At 41.9% G+C, this 21,356-nt stretch overlaps 1 protein-coding gene across 4 annotated transcripts in view; it reads left to right on the forward strand.

Moving 5' to 3' along the window:
- The window catches only part of LOC122802489 (OX-2 membrane glycoprotein-like), a 1,536,731-nt gene that overhangs the window by 637,965 nt on the left and 877,410 nt on the right, over positions 1–21,356 (forward strand). For all 4 annotated transcript variants that reach the window (XM_044072134.1, XM_044072133.1, XM_044072136.1 and 1 more), the window contains exon 4: positions 19,712–19,799. In XM_044072134.1, the coding sequence (XP_043928069.1) occupies positions 19,712–19,799 (88 nt within the window). The remainder of the gene's footprint in view (positions 1–19,711; positions 19,800–21,356) is intronic.

Raw genomic sequence — 21,356 nt, forward strand, 5'->3', positions numbered from 1 at the left:
TAATACCAAGATGTCCAAAGTTTAACTAGAAGAAAACACTGGAGGATATGTTTAGGGAGGAAGGGAATGATAGAGTACTGGCTGCTCCGCTCTTCCAGGTGAGGTGAAGACAGTTGTGTTTCAGGGGTATGTGCATGATCAATAAATACCACAGGAGACCAGAAAAACCTATTTTTTACAATGGGGACAGAAATTATACTACTTGCATTACCAAGCAACATTTCCTGCAATGCCCATTGCATGCCTATGACTTGAGGATTGTACATTGAGAAAAATGCCTAAGAGTCTGAGGTTAATACACAGAGAGGAACGCCTAGGAACTGAAGGAATCTGCGTTCTTTTGTCTGCCTGGATGCTGATCATTTGGTGGTTGAGCCCTTCCTTGTTTGTAATGAAGGAGTGGGTGTGTGACATTGTCAGTGGTGCAGTGATCAAAAGACATGGGGGTTGCAATATAAAAGGAAAAGTTAGTCTAAAACCAGTGGCAGCTTAGTCCGAAAAGGTGAAACACTGTTGGAAAATAGATTATTTTCCATTCTGACATTTAGGACTTCCCAGTTGTATACACTCAGATTTTATTTAAAATCTTTTAATTTTTTTTGCTTCCCCTAAGACCGTTTCTGATGGCTCCACCACTGACAACTATTTGTCCCATTCATTTCAGGAGCAGAGGAGCTCGGCATTTCAGGGCTGGGTGTGAGCTAATTCATTCCCATCTTATAATTCCAATCAGCTATCTGATGTTCATCATGTTTCACTGTTGCAGTCATGACTGTGGGGTTCTCCACTGCCGGCAGGCAGTCCTCGGTCGGCCAGAATCCCAAAGTCTGGGTCCGGCGTCGGCTGTTCAGCCATGCTCCCTGACGTCAGAGCACCAGGAGTACAAAGCTGACAGCCGACGCCATGTTCTCCAGTCTTTCTTGCCGTGCGGTGATAGCAGTTCGCAAGTGCCGGTCGGCTGACTCCTGACAATATTTTCTGAACAGACTTCAGTCCGAAGACTTTCTTCTCCTACTCAAAGCTAAGTACCCTGTTGGGGAAACTTTTTTCTTGCTCCAGTCCGATGTCAGAAAAAGTTAATAATTGTATTTCATGTGGGAATCAAATACCTCATAAGGATTTTCATTCTTACTGTATTCCTTGCTTAGGCCCTGACCACGACGTAGCTGTTGGTTTTGTGCTAGATTCAATCAACGTACAATTAAACGAAGGTACGATTTTGCATTTCATTACTTCAGTAGGTGTTTTAATTACAAAATGTCGTCGGATACGGTTCCGGCTACCGGAGTTCACAAACAACGCAAGGACAAAGACAGGCCTCCGAGGTCCAATTCAGATGATATCGTACAAGCAGAGCCAGCTTCAGGTTCGGCCGTCGTCAGTGAGGTGCTTTTACAGCCCCTGTCGTCGGCCATTTCGGAACCGATGGCCGAAACGGACTCCCATGAGGAGCCAACTAGGCCTTTGAATATTTCTGTTGCAGGACCTTCGGACAATGCTCCTTCGGATGGGTCCGGAGCCGCTGTGCAGGTACCGGCTTCCGAAGGGGTTTTCAGGCCTACTCAGCTTCTAATAAAGGCAAAGCCAAAGACAAAGGCAAAGACTCCTTCCAAATCAAAGACTGCAGCCCAGGCCTCTTCTGATCCGGCTCCCAAGTCTCAGAAACAGTTACTTAAGATGGCAGAGGACTTACTTACTATGATTAGGGGTTCACATCCCCCTCCAGATAAAAGGCCAAGGCAGGAAGTTTATTATGACTCCTCTGATCAGGCTTCTGTTTCTTCAGTTTCTTCTTCTGACCAGGAATATTCTTTCCCTCCTTATAGGATTCTGATGCTGAGGAATCCATTCCTTCAACTTCTCCCCCTGAGGATTTCTCTTTTGGGGAAACTTTGCATGAAATGAGGGAACATTTCCACTGGGAAGGACAGGAGTATTCGGAATCTAAGAAAAGACTAAGGGATTTTCTTCTTCCCCAACATAGACCCCTGGCTATTCCTCCTATTTTGGATATTGTGGATGATGCTTTTTCGGAGGCTAACTTAACTCCTGACTCTTTTCCTCCAGCTCCTGTTAAGCCAGACAGATATTATAGGGTTCTGATTCCCACCAGTTTTTTTACAAAAACCCTACTGCTGACCCTGAAACCATTTCTCAGGGTCCTAAGGGCGTTAAGGTCGCTTCTGCTAAAAACCCCATTCCCACTGAGAAGGATTCCAGATCTTTAGAAAGATGGGGCAAAAAAGTGTACACCTGCTACTTTATCTATTAGGGCTTTAAACTGTCAGTTTCATATGCTGAAATACCAGCAATTTCTCCTGTCTGTTTTAAAACAAAAGCTAACTTCCATTTCCACCTGTGCAGATGATAAGGAATTACATGACTTAATGCATGCCACTGAGCAAGTTGGGAAGCATGGTTTACACTGTGGATTTGATGCCTTGGAGGCTTCTTGTAGGGCTGCTGCCTCTGGCACAGTAATTAGAAGGCATGCATGGTTAAAGGAACAAAATTTGCCAGATCAAGTAAAAGCTAAATTATTGGATGCTCCTGTTGAGCATAATGTTTTGTTTGGATCTAAAGCTGAAGAGTTGATTAAAAAGATGGAGGACAAGGCAAAATCCATGCAAACAGTTAAGGATTTCTTACAAGTACAGCCACCCAGATTTAGTAGGAATTGGCCTACTAAAAATTGGTCCTTTCCCAATTCAGACAGGCCTCAGATGGGTAGATACAGATGCTCCCGAGGAAGGCCTCAAACGCAAGCCTCTTATAGACCAAGACAGTGGACTGCTTCCACCCCTAGGGGAGGAGAGGACAGGTCGCAAGCTCATAGGAAACAGACTCAATGACTCCGTCTGTTGGGCTGCAGGAACTTCTTGCCTGGAAGCCCCTCTCGGAGGAAAACTTTCTCTTTTTCACCTAAATTGGTCTCATATAACCCAAGACAAGTGGGTTCTGGATGTGGTTTCAAGAGGTTACAAATTCCATTTCCTTACCCTACCAAGGCCAAGCGGATGGCCAGATCTTCCGAAACATCAATGGTCAGAGGCCTTAAACCAGGTGGAAGCTCTCTTGGCTATGAAATTAAAGGAGGCATATTTACACATTCCCATAAGGCAGGAACGCAGAAAATACCTCAGGTTCAAGGCCGGATTGAGGCACTATCACTTCTCTGTGCTGCCCTTTGGATTGTCTACTGCGCCCAGGGTCTTCACCAAATGCCTGGCTCCAGTAGTAGCTTATTGCAGACTCAAGGGAATTCAAATTTACCCTTATCTGGACGACTGTCTTATTCAGGCAGACAGCAAGGATGTCTTACTCCAGCATCTAGAGTTTGTTCAGAATCTTCTCAAGTTCCTGGGATTCACTGTAAACATAAAAAAGTCAAATTTGACAATCTCACAACAGATAATTTTTCTCGAAACACAACAACCCAGATGGCATTTCTGACATACGAAAAACAATTACAGCTGGCTTCAGCTTTCAAAACCTTGGCAACTTTAACTCGGCTATCTGCAAGGAGATTCCTGCAGGCTTTGGGTTACATGGCCTCCTGCATCCTTCTCGTACCATATGCAAGACTACATATGAGGAAAATACAGTGGTACCTAAAAAGTGTATGGTCTCAGCATTGCCACAGTTTAGACATACTGATCTCCGTCCTGCCTTGTCTTCAAAAGGAATTCCTTTGGTGGTCCATGGCATGTACTCTAAACAAAGGAAAACCCTTCTGTATGCCTCCTGCCACTCAGATACTAACCACAGACGCCTCAGATTATGCATGGGGAGTCCATTTTCAGGGCAACTGTCTGCAGGGCCTTTGGACAAAGGAAGCACCTGCATATCAATTTAAAGTAAATGTTAGCCGTTCAGAAAGCTCTATTGGCCTTCAGGAATCTTCTACAACCAGGACAACTACTGATATGGACAGACAACACCACAGTTATGTGGTACATAAACAAGCAAGGGGGATCTCATTCCTATCCCCTTTGCAGACTAGCCATGAACCTTTGGAACACAGCTCTAGCTTGCAAACTGGACCTTCAAGCTCAGTTTCTACCAGGGAAGTAAAACTTCCTGGCAGACAGTCAGAGCAGAAACCTTTCGGACCCACATGAATGGATGCTGGACACCGAAATATTCAAGATGATTACAGCAGTCTGGGGATGTCCTCACATAGACCTCTTTGCATCCCACCTCAATCATCAACTACAGATTTTTTGCACCAGGGCTTTCCACAAACAAGCTTGGAAAGTGGATGCACTATCATTCAGTTGGAGAAACCTCTCGGGATATGCCTTTCCGCCTCTTCCTCTTCTTCCACGGGTATTATTAAAGATCAAACAGGACAAGCCCAAGATGATAATTTTGCTGGCCCCAAATTGGCCTCGACAGTTTTGGTACCCAACACTGAAAAACCTTTGTCTGGACCCCCCCTTGGGTTTTACCACAGACTCCGAACCTTCTGTCCCAACACCAGGGTCAGGTTCTACACTCCCATGTCAAAACTCTCAGCCTGGCGGCCTGGTTAATCCAGGGTCTTTGATTCATTCTCTCCTACCCAAGCAGGTTATGGATGTCATTTTAGAAGCCAGACGCCCTAGCACTAGAAAATCTTATGCAGGAAAATGGAAAAGATTTTGTTCCTGGATGCAGGCTCAGGATTCTGATCCTCTTATTCCTAACATTTCTCTGATTTTACTTTACCTGACAGACCTCTTACATAAGGGTCTCTCTTTCTCTTCCATAAAGATACATGCCTCTGCTATTTCGGCTCATTATAATACAGACCCTCCAATCTTTTCCCACCAGCTCATGAGACAGTTTCTCAGAGGAGCTAAGAACTTAAGGTCCCCTAGATCTCCTCCCATTCCTGCTTGGGATCTCAACTATGTTTTGGAAAAGCTCACCTTACCTCCTTTTGAGCCTGCTGCCACATCTGACATCAAGTTTTTATCTTGGAAGACAGCCATCCTGTTAGCTCTGACCTCTGCCAGGAGAGTTTCAGAGTTGCAAGCTGTTATGGCTGTGGAACCTTATATTATTTTTCATCAAGACAGGGTGTCTTTAAGGACTAATCCTACTTTCATGCCTAAGGTGGTTTCCAAAGTGGCTTTAAATCAAACTATTCACTTGCCAACTTTTTTCCCCACTCCTCAAAATAAAGGGGAAAGGATCTTACATTCCTTGGATGTACACAAACAACTACGTTTTTACCTGGACAGAACCAAGGACATCAGGAAATCAGAGCAATTGCTTGTTTCTTATGCTTCAAGTTCCCAAGGTAAAGCCATTTCAAAACGGACCATTTCTAAATGGATTGCTCATGCAATCAGATTTTGCTATTCACACCATGGAAAGCAAATCCAAGGAGTATAAGGACTCACTCTACCAGAGCTGCTGCCACTTCAGCTGCCTTCCTCAGGGGAGTTCCTACCAAAGACATTTTGGAAGCTGCAACTTGGAGTTCAGTGCATACTTTTTCCAAGCACTACAATCTACCTCTCTACTCTGTCTAGGGCAGGCTTTGCTTCTGCAGTCTTGCAGGGCCTTTTAGCCGCCCCCTCTACTTTATGACCACCTCCCTTTCATTCTGCTTTGGGATTCTACCCTACAGTCATGACTGCAACAGTGAAACACGATGAACATAGTACAGTTGTGTACACTTACCATAAATGTAGATGTTCGAGTGTCATCACTGTTGCAGTCTCTCCCTCCTGTCCCCTCTTATTTTTTTCTTTTGTGTGGTTCCTTTTTTCACCATTCTTCTGAGGTGTATTTGCAAAGGGTATGGGACCTTACTCATTTTGGAACTCCTGACATCTGGGGCAAGAAAAACTGGAGAACATGGCATCGGTTGTCAGCTTTGTACTTCTGGCGCTCTGACGTCAGGGAGCATGGCTAAACAGCCGATGCCGGACCCAGACTTTGGGATTCTGGCCGACCGAGGACTGCCTGCCGGCAGGGGAGAACCCCACAGTCATGACTGCAACAGTGAAGACACTCGAACATCTACATTTATGGTAAGTGTACACAACTGTACTTTCTCTGCAACAGTCCTAAGTAAAAGTCCTAAAAAAAACTCTACTATTAGATGGTTTAAAATCTGATTTCACCTTGCTTATTGTGAACCCCAAGTGTAATCTATGAAGTGAATTAAAAAAATAAAACTTTTAATTTGTGGGTGAGTTGCTTCTCTGAATAAGCATGGATTAGACATAAATACATATACGAGTATGTATAGATTCCCAGTCACTTCTCCAAATTCCAGTGATAAGATTAAAGCCGCCTTCTTCTTTCAGCTTTTCCCGGTTAGGGGTCGCCACAGCAGATTACCTTGTCTGCTCATGATTGGCAGTGGAGTTTTACGGTGTCGAGTTGCCAGCCTTCCTTCCACAGAAGGCACACACACGCACACACTCACACCTAGGGCCAGTTTAGAGTGTCCAGTCCACCTGCAGCATGTCTTTGGGATGTGGGAGGAAACTGGAGCACCCAGAGGAAACCCACGCGACCACAGGGAGGACATGCAGACTCCACACAGAAGGCACCCCAGCCGAGGATCGAACCGGAGAATCTCTTGCTGTGAGTTGGCAATGCTAACCACTGCATCACCGTGGCCACTCACTAAGATTACAGCCTGATAATGTGAAATAAAGGCATACTAGTGTGTATAAAAGTCTTTAATCTACAGATCTGTGAAAACATTGTTTATGCTTTGATGTTATTTTTGTCATCCTCATAACAACTTTAAATGATAAGATTAGACTCCAGAATTTTAAAGGCGGTTCTCTGAAAAAAAAAAAAAATTGAAAACTGAAAATAAGGGATGTGGGATTTTATCTGTATTTTTATCTTATCTAAACTGTAATGTATCTGTTACTGAAGTTAAATGCCTTGTAACTGTAATTTGTTTTAAAATTTTGTCTGTTCTTTCGGAGCTTTTCTCCCCAGGCCTCTACTGAAAATGGACATATATCCAGCTAGACTAGCCCGGTCAACAAATGTTAAATAAATAAATAATATAAATAGTTGCAATGATAAAAAAAAAAAAAATAGATGTGAAATAAGACAGCTACATTCCTGCTTGTATTATAGTTTGCTGAATAAATTACCTCCTGTCCTATCCCAGTGCTTGCAGCTTGAGAGCCCCACTATATTAGCTTCCTTTCTTTCATTAAAACATCTGGTTTCTCTCCTTTTAAATCAACTAGCACTGATTTACATTTCACATGTTGAGCTAAGCCAATTTAATAAAACTAATGATTTTACTAAATGAGCCCATCTGATTAATTGGGTTGTTTATTCAAAACATTATAAACATTTACTTTTTTATTTATTATGCAGCTGTTAACCTCAGGGTAGGTGGGCTTGTATCTTCTGACCTTTTTCAGCCATGACCTAAGGTCACCAAATGCAATCAGTTTAGCTCATTATAAAACACACGTCAATATTTAGTAAACAAATTAGGCAGTGACAGAAAATAGCTTTGATGTTTTATGAAAATGGCAAGTGACAGTGTACCTTTTTGTTGAAGAGAAGTACCATAAATTGACAAATCAAATGTTTGATGTAATTTTTAAGAGAGATTCGAAAAGATGCAAGTAAAAATGAACCAATAAAAAAAACAGCCCATCCACAGATAATATTAAAGGATTTTAGAGATATTAGGACTTGCGTGCCACTTGCTGCAGAACATTAGCAGTTATCAGTCATCAATAGTCCTCTTTAGTAAAGCAGTATATAGAAGCTGGTCACCTTATTTAGCTTCTGTTGGAGAATTGTACCTGAGAGGATGCAATTTCTCTGTAGGCTGTAGTCCAAGAGGGCTGTTAATGTTTCACACTCCTAAGGACAACTAGGCTGTCCTCATGGTGGTGGAGGGGTTACAAGAAGTAATGTATGCCCAGAAGCTATGGATGGCAGGATCAGTGAAAGCAAACACTCTGACTTAAGTTTGAATACAGCTCTAAGGGTGCTGCGATAACTTTAGAAGCACATGAAGAAAAGATGAGTGTGCATGGTATGAAGAAACTGCAAATTACACTCAGTAGACAGAGGAAAAGAACAAAAGCATTATTATGAGTCAGATCTCTGATACAGAGGACAAAGCTGCGGATTAGTTTGACAGTGACATAATGCGCTTCATTCTGTTTTGATGCATAATATTCGGGATGCATTTCTGCTTAAAGCAGTGGGAGTGCATTGCAAACAACTAACAGACGAGTGTGGGTCTTTGGGAATTCAGAAATGAAGGTGGGTGGGTGAAACATGATCAAATCAAGTAATACAAGGTGCATTCACACCCTTATCTGTAAACTAGAAAGCAACATTTTTCACAAACCCCTTTACAGTCTCTTGTAACCTTCCAAAGATCATCTAAGTATAAAGACAGTTTCGGAGGTGGTCTCTTATAGAGGTAGTTAAGGCCTCTTTTGAAATAGATACTAAAGTATTTTACCAAACTGTTGATTTATCAAGTTGGCAATTATATAGTTGTTTCATAAATATTTACTCACGCAAATGCAATGCCACTACATTAGGACTATAGAGAGACTTAAACTCCTCTTGCTGGCATGTTAACATTAATTCTACGTTCAGTAGATTTCTTAAAACTTAACATTTGGAATTAATACACTGAAACCACACTTATTTATACACAAAAGAGTGTTCATATGCATAAAAATGCATGCAAAAAATTTTATGTAAAAATAACACTTGTTTTTGTCATATTAAACATGATCTTTAAAGGTGGAGAAAGTGTAGAATATCTACACCAGAATTGTATGAATATGTGCAAGTTGTGGTGTGTGAGATTCTAATCATTGAGCAACAAATATGTGTAAAAGTTCCAACTCTGTCAATTAGTTATTGAGCCTGTAAGTTTACACATTGTTGGCAAAGGGATGGCACAGTGGTAGTGTTGTCGCCTCACAGCAACAGATTCTCTGTTTCAATTCTTGGCTGGGGTGCCTTTTATGTGGAGTCTGCATGTCCTCCCTGCATTCGTGTGGGTTTCCTCCCACATCACAAAGACATGCATCTGGAGTCTTTCTTCCTGGGTTGCTGCTGAAAATTGGGTTCATTCCAAGTCGGACTTTCCTGGTTCATAGGTAGGTACTAGGCTATCGGCCCAAGGGCCTACGTAAGCCTAGCCAACAAGGTTCCTTGGCTTACGCCACCCAAGAAAGTTATTTTCCTGTGCCACTGTCGAGCAGAGACAGAGAAGTGATCCCCGGGGTGTATTTCCTATTTCCCATCCACTCATCAAGATTTTTCTTGAAGAGTGCTAATGAAGAACTTTGCTTGACATAGATGGGTAGCCTGTTCCAGAATATGGGAAGTCTCTGGGACAGGAATCTATCCCTCCAGCATGTCCTGTTTATTGTGGTGACAAGGTTTAGGTCCCTAGAGCGTGTAGCTCGGAGGGATTGGGATTTCTTTAGGTGTAGCATATCCAACAGCACTGGGTTTGACATAGCATTATATATTAGGCAGAGATCACCTCGGAGTAGGTGATATGCTATGGAGTAAAGCTGAGTTTTTTGAGGCGGTCAGTGTAGGGCATTTGTTTGAGGCCAGTAATCCTCTTTGTGAGGTACTTCTGTGGCCTTTCCAGCTGCTGCAGATGTCTTTTGAGTTACATTCCAAAAGGGGCATTGTACTCTGTAATGGGTCTAATGAGTGTCTAGTAGAGGGGAAAAATTACCTCTTTTTTCCTGGATGAGAACCCTTTTACGATGACTGACTACTGTGGCGATGTGACTATCCAAGGAGAGACTACTGTCCCCCTAGGTCCCAAGGTCTCATTACAACTTCGGTGTTAAGTAGATTGCTGCCGTGTGGTAGTTCATGGGTACAGAGTTTTTACCAAAGGGGATGACACCACTTTTTGGCATTGAGCTTGAGGCCATGGCTCTGACACCAGGCATCTGTCTCAGCAAGGCCCTTCTGTAGGATGCCCACATCATTTGGGGACTTGACTATGGCTCCTAGTTTGCAGTCATCTGTGAACTTCATTAGCCAGAGGCCTTCTGTGTTAGCCTGTACTTCAGAGAAGTAGATACCAAACAGGAGAGGTCCCAGGACGGAACCCTGTGGTACTCCACTTGTCATTGCTTTGAGGTTAGATTTGGAGTCTGCAACTTTTACAGTGTGGGTTCTGTCAGTAAGCCAGTTGGCAACCCATCTTCTGACGTAGGGATTTATACCTAGTTTAGTGAGTTTAGCTATAATTCCAGAATGGGGGATGGTGTTGAAAGCTTTGGCGAGGTCAAGATAGGCTGTGTGAACCACCTTACCCTCATCTACAGCTTTGGTGACTGCCTCAAAGAAGTCAATCAGGCTCAGGAGGCATGATCTGCCTTTCACAAACCCGGTTCAGGAGGCCTGATCTGCCTTTCACAAACCCGAACTGGGTGGGATCCAGAGTTTGGAGGTTACCAATGTCTTTGTTTATGAGTTCCATGATGATACGTTCCATGGCCTTGCAGACCAGGCTCGTCTGGCTAATAGGTCGATAGTTCCCGGGATCAGTGGTGGCGCCCCCTTTGTGGAGTGGGATAACTGTTGCTGTGCGCCATTCAGTGGGCACAAAGCCTGATGCGAGGCTATTATTGAACATGGTGCTTAAGTGGGGAGCCAGTTCGTTCTGAAGTTCGTGTAAAACGCAGCTTGGGATGTTGTCCGGTCCCATGGATGCTGTGTTTTTGGCTTTAGAGAGTGCAGCTTTTACCTGCATAGTTGTGATTACAGGGACTCTGCATTCTTCCTGTATAGATATGGGCCCTTTAGGGGGTAGGGTGGGGGTAAAGTTAGCACTGAACCTATCTGCCAGGATGTTGGCAATATCAGTTGGTTCTGTAATTTTCCTGCCTTTGTGCTGTAACTCAGAGCAGATCTGGGTGTTGCTATCGGGTTTCTTGACATAGCTATAGAATGCTTTGTGGTTGTCCTTAGAATTAGTGGTGATTTTGTTTTCGTAGCTAGCTTTGGAGGATCTTATAAGGGATCTCAGCTTCTTACTGAGGCTGACCAGGAAGCTCTTCCACTCATGGGATTTTATTCTCTTTTGCAGCAGTTTCTTCCTTCTGTTGTACAGTTTGTTTATGGCATGGGACCAGCAGATTGGCTTCCTTTTATTGGAGGATAGCGTCTTGGTTCTGTTTGGGATAGCACAATCCATGCACTTGTGTAAGTGCTTATAGAGTGCATTTGTGTAGGATTCAGCAGTTGTAACTGTATTGTCCATCTGCATGAGTGTCATGAAGTTCACCACTTCTGTCTTAAGAAGCATGAAGTTGGCTTTGGAGAAATTTTTTACTGTGGTTTCCTTAATGGGGGGTGGGGGTGGAATGTGGATATCAAGGGTGATTAGCTGATAGTCGGGATCAGACCAACGAGGAGTTGACTTCAGGTGTGGAACACCGGTCACTCATGTTGGTAATGACTAGGTCTAGGATACTGTTGCCCCTAGTGGGGGTGTGGATAAGTTGATCCCAGGACATTGGAGTTTATGAATTCCAGAAAGCGTTGAGCTAAGGAGTTGGTACACAAGTAGTTTTCCCAGTTAATGGTGGGGTAGTTGAAGTCGCCCATTATTAGGGTGTTTGGTTGAACCCTAATATTTTCCAGTACATCAAGAAAAGAGTAGTGGGAATTCTGGGCATGGTGGGGGATCTGTAGCAAGCTACAGTTTGTATTGCAGTTTTGCCCAGAGTTAGTTGCACTTGGATAACCTCAGATGCAATATGCTGAGCAACTAGCCTGGAGGTGTGGATATCCTTAATGAATATGGACACACCTCCACCTTTGGTGTTTTGGTCCAGGTTACATGGCCGAAAAGTGTGGTATGAGTTATAGCCTGGTAGTGCAGGGGTGCTGTCTGGAGCCTTGAACCAGGTCTCAGTCACTGCACAGATATCGATGTTCTCCATTTTAAGGAGTGTCTCGAGTGAGTGCATTTTGAGATTTAGACTTCTAGCATTGAGTAGCATTACCCTCAGTTTTTGCTTGCCTGTTCCCGTTACGGTGCTAAATTTGTTTTTTGAACCTTGCCTAAAAAAAGGCAGTATAGGGACAGCAAGAGCCTTAGCCAGTATCCGGAATCCCAGGGGCGACAGGTGCAGGCCATCTGTGGCAAAGCATTGTGGTCTATCGACCATGTCATCCCAAGCAGACAGATACTGGATCCCCTTAGAATGACATCAGAAGCTTAGCCAATTGTTGAAGTCAATCATTTTGTCCTTGTATTGCAGTATCATTCGGGAGGATGACAGGATGCTTCTCAGGGCTAGGGTCATACCTGCCCGGGCTACAAGATCGGAGAGCTCTTCCATGTCTCTTTTCATGTAGTCCAGGGAGATACGTCTCAGGTCGTTCACAGCAACATGGACAAATGACAGTGTCATATTTGTACTTGTTGTGGAGTGACCTGAGTGCGTGGGTTATGTGGTGGATACTGACACCCGACAGGCAGCTGACAGTAACCTTCTCCTTGTTTAGCCTGGTGAGTGGGACATCATTGTGCCTGACTATAGAGTCACTTATGACTAGTGTATTGGGTACGTTGTTTTGCCTTATTGGCTGTGTTGAGTGGCACACTGAGTCTGTGGGCTATGTGTCATTTGAGTCATGTTGGGGGATGGAGGTTGCTTGCGTTTCTGCATTAGAGGTCTCTGTTGCTTAGGCAGATTATTATTGAGAGCCTCAGCGAATGTTTTTGTGTTACTGTGTATGGATTTTGGTGGTGTAGATTTAGTGAGACTATGTGATGAGTGTGGTGTGGTGCAAATGTTTACCTTCTCCTCATGACTGTCAAGTTCAGTCTTGGTTGGAGAGAGCTTTACCTCCATTTTGGCTAGATAAGTGCAGCTCTCACAGGTTGTAGTGTTTGGTGGTAGGAGGAGAGGGTTGTCTGTGTACATGAGGCAATTTCTACATTGCCTCAAGATGCCCAGATTCATCAGATAGACAGGAGAGAACACCGAGAGCTTACCCTTGGACATGCCTGAATAAAAAACTATTCTCCTCTTAATAAGTGAGGAAAGTGAGTACAAGAGCTGTTTTTCTCTAAGCAAGTGAGAAAAGTAAGTACAAAAACTGTTTTCCTCTAGGTAATGAGGAAGGTTGAGTGCTATAGTAATTAGTAGATTATTTAGTGCTTACAAGTTCTGAACAAGTGCTGAGCATGAATAAGCAAATTTATGTGCTAAAACTAAGAATCTGTATCTGCACTAGACGAGTTACAGGACAGAAACAAGTGCAAATGCAGGCTTTCAAATCAGAAAGTTGAGAGAGATGCAAGAGATTGCCCAAACAGCCAATAACTACAATTTCTGGGCCAGAACCACTCCTTATGTGGTAGACAGGATACCTAGTGTTTACCACTCCCACTGATAAGCTAGAAGGCTTCCCTCCAACACAGAAAGGCTTGGTGGGCTAAGAAGCTTACATACAGTCCTGGATACAGCAAATCTGTATCTGGAACACTAGTTACAGGAAAGGTAGGAAACAGGCTACAGTTTTTTTTTTGTTCAACATATAAACAAATAATAAATAAATATACAACTGCTAATGTTCTGATACTGATGTCAAGGAACAGCATATTATCTTTGTGTCAGCAGGGTCCTTTGCTTATTTATTTAGGTTTCCAGTGAGCCACAGCCCAGAAGTGATTTTTGTTAGTCAGAAATGCTTTTTTTTCTCTTTTTGTGATGTTTCAGAGATGTTCTCAAGGCGTTGATGAGGCTCAAATACTCCATGCCTACATTTCTTGAAATTGTAAGGCTGGTTTCATATTAGCAGAGAGGCTGAAAAAAAGTAACAGAGAACAATCAGACAAATCTGTCTTACTGTGTGTCAGTTTGCAAGCCCACTTCAGAGAGTTTGTTGTCCTTCCAGACAGTGCCGTAAACAGCAGCAGAAGTAATATTGAAACTTCATGTTGTGTGTTGCATTGCCCATCTGATGATATAAAACAGACATGATGAATAGCCTGACAACAGAGATTCTTAGCCAGCTTCTTGTTTTTCTTCATTGGACTATAAACTTAATGTTGTGACAATAGAAAAACTGCCCAAATAAAATACAGTTTAGCATTTTATTGTTGCTCCTGCCTCTCTGCTCTATGATCCAAGGTTCATTTCCAGCCTTGGGACATTATCTTAGAGGAAACTATGAAAGTTACTCTGTGTTGAGGCTTCTTTCCGTACTTAAGTTTACTTGAATATTCCAACACTATGCTGCTTAAATTGTGTAACTATTCTGATAAGTATCCATAAATGTGTGTTGTGGTGGTTTCTCTGTTTTGGTCTCCCTTGTAAAGGAGTCCTTTCCTCAGCTCAACTAAGCTCATTAAGAGACTAAAACAAATAAAAAAGTGTCAAGCTACTTTAGGAATCTAGATATAAAATCATTGGGATTGCGTGAATGCATTCTCTCTGTTGTCATTGTTCTCTGTGTTCTTCCTCCGGCTGGTAGCAGAGCAAGGGGTCATTCTGTGAACCGAAGTGCTGATGAGAACTGTTGCTCTGTCCCTTCAGAAATGCCAGTTAAATGAAGATAAGTTACTGCCTGTATTCTCTTAAGGTCATGAACATCAGAGTGTAAATTTAGTTTCTACAGATCACTAACTAACCGTAAAATCCCTTTACCAAAGAAAAGCAGTGTTTCTCTTCCCTGCAGCCCTCTTATTTAAAAAGGTTTATCTGCCACTGCATGTGCTGAGATGTAATTTGCAGGATAAATTTTGTGTCATATGCATTCTGACCTACGTCATCTGTTTAATCCCCTTTAGGCTTTCAGTAATCTAATGTCCGGTAGTAGCTGCAGCAGCATTTAAACTGATCCGATCCTAAAATAAATCCTTGTAACAGTCAACAAGATGAGTCAGGCCGTTGGGACTGCTGTTATAAGTAATTCAAAAAGTAAAGGCAAAGGAATCAAACAGGAATAATCGTCCCCATGTATTTGTCTCTTTGCTTTATGTTGATGAAGTGTTAAATAGTAACAAAATAGTAACACATGAAGTCCTTATTATCTTGAAACAGATTTCAGTAATTATTATCTTGAACCAGATTTCAGTAAATGTAATTAGTGCTGAACGAACTTAGAACCTGTTACAAAACACTGTAAAAGTCATAAGCCTGCACACACACACACACACACACACACACACACACACACTCACACACACACACACACACTCACACACACACACACACTCACACACACACACACACACACACACACACACACACACACACACACACACACACACACACACACACACACATTAGCAGTCAGTAGCCTGCCCATCTACTCACTTTAAGGATATGGAATATATTGGGGTAGCCGGGTGGTGCAGTGGTTAACGTTGTCGCCTCACAGCAAGAGGTTCTCTGGTTCGATCCTCGGCTGGGGTGGCTTCTGTGCAGAGTTTGCATGTCCTCCCTGTGGTCGCATGTGTTTCCTCCGGGTGCTCCGGGGTCCTCCCACATCCCAAAGACATACTGTAGGTCGACTGGACACTGTAAACTGGCCCTAGGCATGAGTGGGTGCGTGTGTGTGCCTTCTGTGGAAGGTTGGGCGCCAGGCTGGCAACTTGACACTGCAAAACTCCACTGCCAATCATGAGCGGACAGGGTGATCTGCTGTGGTGACCCCTAACCAGGAAAAGCCGAAAGAAGAAGAAGAAGAATAGGACAATTATTAGCAAACCGACTTCTTACTTTTCAAGTTGATGCATTTGTTGTCTGCTACAGTATTTTTCACAAATAAAATGGATACATTCACATATGCTATAACCAAAACGATTCATGAATGTTCTTCACACTTTTAAGTAACCTTTATTATCCCAACAACATAATTCTTTGATATATACATTTCAATGTAAATCACAAAATTTTAATTAAAGAAAAATAGAAAATTTGACCTTGTAGCAGTTTCATAGATCTGGGTAACCATATCTGCACCAGTCTATTTCTTTCTTTTGGCTTCGCAATTTGTGCACTGGAGCAGTGCCACCCAACTGTCTTGTTCTAGTTCATCACAGTTTGAGGAACTGTTATAAATGGGTGATGTAAACATTCACGCCAACAAATTCCTCTAGAAAAAATCTGTGTTGGTACCCCTTTAACATGTGTGCATCCTTACCAGTGTACATCACATAACCCATTCCCTTAGTAATGGATCAGTCTCTTGATTGTTATTGTTTTTAACAATGTATTATTTTAAAATGATATTTATTGCTTTATAAACACCTTCACTCCACCTGCTTGTTTACAACCCATTTAACATAAAGTTGATTACATGAAGCATCATGTTATGCTATCCCCTCTCCTTATTTACATTCTAGACCTGATTAATAAACAGAGCAGTACGTCTATCTTCCTGATGCAGCTTCTGCATATTCAGAAGCATGAAACTCTACTGTCCGGAATTATTGGCTGACTGCAATCATCTGTGATTTACGACAGCAGGAATACTGGGAAAAGGACACATTAGTTACAGTGTGTCTACTCAGAACAAGCATGGGGTGTGTGTGTATGTGTGCACATGCACTCACTTTTGAATGTGTGCCTGCATGTGGAAGAGTGAATAGGAGGGGTGCCTGTGCTACGCTGATGCAGGGGCTAATAGTGCTGACCACCACAGAGTGCTGATTAGTACTAGCAGGAGATAAGAGCAATTCCAGGACATGCAAATTAATCTGTAATTGGTTAACGTGTCTGTGAAATGCAAATCTCTGCATCATGTAAACAGCCCCCTTTTATCACAGCTCTTACCACCAGAGCAGATGTTTTACCAGTACATTTTCTAAAAATGGCTGCCGACTCCATATCTTACCCAGTCTCAGTCTTTATCAACTGCTCTATACAGGAATCCTATATCCCTCGACTGTGGAAAATCTCGTACATTATTCACCTTTATAAGGGTGGAAACTCTTATGATTTCTCAAACTATCGCCCCATTGCCATCCTGTCTCCTCTATCAAAGTTACTAGAGAAATGCATACACTCTCAAGTCATGCATTACCTAAACTCAATCTCCTCTCCCCTACACAACATGGCTTCCGCTCACACCACAGTACTACCACTGCCATTCTCTCTTTCACAAACCTGGTTAACCAACATAGAAATAACAATAGATTTGTATCTGCTATATTCCTGGACCTCTCCAAAGCATTTGACATGGTTTCTCTCTCCATACTAATAGATACTCTAACCTCTTTAGCCTTCACCCCTAACACTGTTAATTGGTTTAAAAATTACCTTTTGGAGCACCAACAAGCTGTCCAGTGGCAAGGAGTCTTATCACCCCTCCTCCCATCCACCATTGGTATACCCCAAGGCTCCATATTAGGCCCACTACTCTTCTCTGTCTTCACCAACAACCTTCATACCTCCACCCTGCAGGCCGCAGGTGATTCCACCCTAATCTGCTCAGCTTCATCTCTTACCTCCCTACAGCACCTCGCCCAGGAATCTTTTGCCTCAGTAGAAAGGTGGATCTCTAATATTCAACTCATCTTAAATCCTAACAAAACAAAACTACTTCTATTCACCCCAAACAAATCAAAAATCTCTCCACTTCCTTTCTCTATCACTTCCAATAATGGTACCATCATCTCACCCTCCCTCCACACCTCCTTGGCGTCGGGATAGACAACAACCTCCACTTTCTCAATCTATAAAAAAGGTACACAAAATGGGTTCCCTATACAGACAAAAAAAACTTTCTATCAGATCAGGCTAAGGTCACCCTAGCTCAAACCCACCTTCTTTCCACACTAATGTATGCAGCCCCAATTCTCACCTATGTTAGGAAATCTGACCTAGACAAACTTGAGTCCTGTTAGAACAAAATTGCCAAGTTTGCTATTGTTCAGAACCCATCACTGCATACTTCTTAGGAAACTCCAGTGGCTTGAGCTCCCACAGCTACTGGTCTATCATCAACTTGTCATATCATACAACAACCTAAAACAACCCGACAAAACTCCCGCTCTGAGGCAATTACTGATTAACTACACTCCAAATCGTCCACTCTCTCTGCCAACAAATCACTCCTCTCTATTACCACAGCTAACAACAGCCGGCAAAGCTCTATTTTCGCACATTATAGCAAAAATTTGGAATAATCTCCCTATATCCGTGATTTCTGCATCAAATACCACACAATTCAAAAACTCCATTAAAGCCCATCTTATAAGTTCTTGGCTCTGTCCATGTGTCACATAATCCTACAATCTGTTACCTCTACACTTTCTCTTTTCTCTCTTTGTACGTGCCCCAGTAAGCATGGTTCTTCCAAATGATATCCCCTGACAAACATGAACTTGTAATCTGTGTCTGTTTCTCACTATAAACAGAATGTACATATGTAAATATTGCTGATTTGAATTGTCTGTACTCTTTTAAATTGTCTGAACTGTTTTTCATTTCTCTCTAGATACTGCTAATATAACAATTGCTGTTTTTCTATACTTTGTATAACATTAATATTGCTGCAATATGTGTTTTTTGATTTAAGTGGAGCTTTTCCCCCCAGGCTTCCACTATAAATGGACCTTGTCCAGTCAGACCATCCCGGTTAACAAAAGTAAAATAAATAAATAAATGCATTCCAGAGCTTATTCGGTATGCATAGTAAAGATGCATTATGCTCATCTTTGAAAGACATCAGTAAGATACCATTCTAAATCATGGTATGGCGTATCTAGTATAGTTTAGGATATTATACACTATGATCTTTTTATATAATATTCTTTATTGTTTGGTTATTATATGCCTCTTGGTAATGCAGGCAGTACAAGATTCCAAAAGAGTGAAATGCTGAGGGTGTGGCAGATGCTAGCGATGAGATCAGTGCAGAATGAGTAGTTTTAAGTGGTGTGAAATAAGGCAAGCTAACAGGTAGACGGAGGGTAGCAAGTAAAATCACAGGAAAAAGATGAAGGGGAAGAGATGATTTTAATGCAAAACCTGTTTTGTGTTAGAGAAAGAGAGAATGTGACATGACTAAGTTTGCATGAGTCATTGAAGAAGCAGTTACAGGTGAATGATTGAGAAGAATCATTTGGGACAGTGTGGGAAGAACACAAGAAGGGTAACTCTAGGACAGTAACACAGGAAACATGAGTAGGGATGGGGAGATATGATCAGGTACCTGCATTTAAGAGATTTGGAGGCCAAAGCATATAGTAAGGCCAAAGGAATAAGGACTTAGTAGGTGAGGCTGTGGTTTAAATAAATCAAAAGTTGTACCAGAGTTAGAATCATGTTAGACACGAGTGACACTTTAATGCTGCAAGTGCTAAGAATCCAGGAATATGCACAGTTAAATGACATATAAATGTGAGTAGGATTTGCATAATCCTGTGACTTTTCAATGCTTTATCCATATATACCTGAAGTGTTTAACATGAGAGCTTGCACAGTAGTAGGGGGTAACCTATCCCAAGTCCTTGGCATCACCACTGAGAGCTCATGGAATCGGTACTTCACCACTGAGAGTGCATGGAATCGGTTCTTCACATAATTGTTTGGAACTTGTAGTATCATTTAATAGTATGTGATCGTGTGAGCAATACAGTGGTCTGGCAATAAGATGTCTTGTTCAGCTGTTTTGGTCTCACTTTTCAGTATGCCATTGTCATCTCTGTTTTCTAAGGAAAGCATTATTTTATTTTTTTTTCCATTTTTAGGGTAGAACATCCAGCAACTACAGTCGGAATTGCCTCACTTATACGATATTGTTCATCGCTTTAGTATTATTCCTTACCTCACAAAGTAGTGAGTATATTATCTACTTCTCTGCAAACTTCAGTTTTTTTCATGCAGTGACAATTTGTTGGTTTAATATAACCATATTTTAGCAGGATATATGCCTCCACTTGTAAGCAAAATTATTGCAATCTTATTTTTAATTTCAGGCTTTAGAAGACTTAAATTGAATTAGTTTGCTTTTATTTTTATGACGAATGGTAATAATGCTTGAATACTGTCTTCAGGTTTGAGGGATGTGGAGCAAGAAATAAATTCTTAAGTATTAATGTGAGACCAAGTAACACTGGGTAGATGGATGGGATAGCGTGATTGAGGCATTGAATTTTTAACGGAGGATCAGACAGAAGCATAAGTATGCTTAGCTGAAGAGGTACCAGGAGCGGCCTTAGGTCAACTGGTGCCCTAGGAAAAAGGGTTACATGGCGCTCCCACCACACCACTTGGTGCCCACATCCTGGTCTACTTACAGCAAATAAACACTGGAAAAGCGTCCCTGTTAGAGCAGCACCCTAGGCAGCTGCCTAGTTGGCCTATGCCTAAGGCCGGCTATGGGTACACTTACCTTAATTTAACTGCCCTTCATGACATAAGTATGTTTAGTTGAAGAGGTACACTTACCTCTTCATGACATAAGACTTGAGGCTATTCTCAATAGAGAAGCAGGGGAAAATAAAGTTGTCTAAGTGGAAGACTGCGTAGAAATAGATATACCAACAAGCAGCTTGCTACCATTAAATCACCACACTCAACACTTCAGCTATGACCACATGTGTAGTACCGGGATTCAGAAACTGCAATCCCACCCCCTTCTCAAAATAAATAGTCATCCCAAGTTGTAGATCACCAAAAAAAGGTCTGCTGTGAAAATATAGCAAATTGTGTGCTGCTAATGTAATAAGTAGCTTGCTGCAGTTAAATCACCATATATAGCACTTCAGCTGTGATCACAAACAGTATCTGCATGCATGGTACTGTACTCTCATATCTGCTGAATTGCACTCATTGACAGTTTGTGTCTTGGGCAACTACCCCCTTCATCCTGCCCAGGTTTTTAATAGAGTCATATGTTTGTGCATAAATGGTCCTCATTTAAATAGCACTACTTTGGGTCAAGATTATCATTTCTTCTTGTGTTGAAACTTGTAGTCTGTCATCTACATTTTTGTTATTCTGAAAGTGTGTCGTCAGTCATTTATTAGGCCTTTCCTGGCTACTATTTCTATAGTTTATTATTATAATTACTTGTGAATACTTCCTCAAGATTTTATTGACAACCATGTCTTTTCCATATAAATCTGTTAACAGATGTGTTTGTGGTAAACAAATAAGTACTTGCTCTCTCTCTAGCAGAATGTCACAAATGTGCTAAATGCAAATATTGCAAGAAGCTTTGTAAACCTGCAAAACTTAATATGCTTTTATAGTCCTACATGCATTAGAAGAGCGATAACAGAAGACTGAGAGGTTTTGTTTTTAAAATCACTGAAAATTAAAGAAGTCACACAAAATGTTTCATTTTTTAATTCATCACTTAGAGAATAGAAAGAAGAAAAAGGAAAGGTA

This window comes from Protopterus annectens, chromosome 5.part0 (assembly GCF_019279795.1).
Source record: "Protopterus annectens isolate FY-2018-M chromosome 5.part0, PAN1.0, whole genome shotgun sequence".
Taxonomy (NCBI): domain Eukaryota; kingdom Metazoa; phylum Chordata; order Ceratodontiformes; family Protopteridae; genus Protopterus; species Protopterus annectens.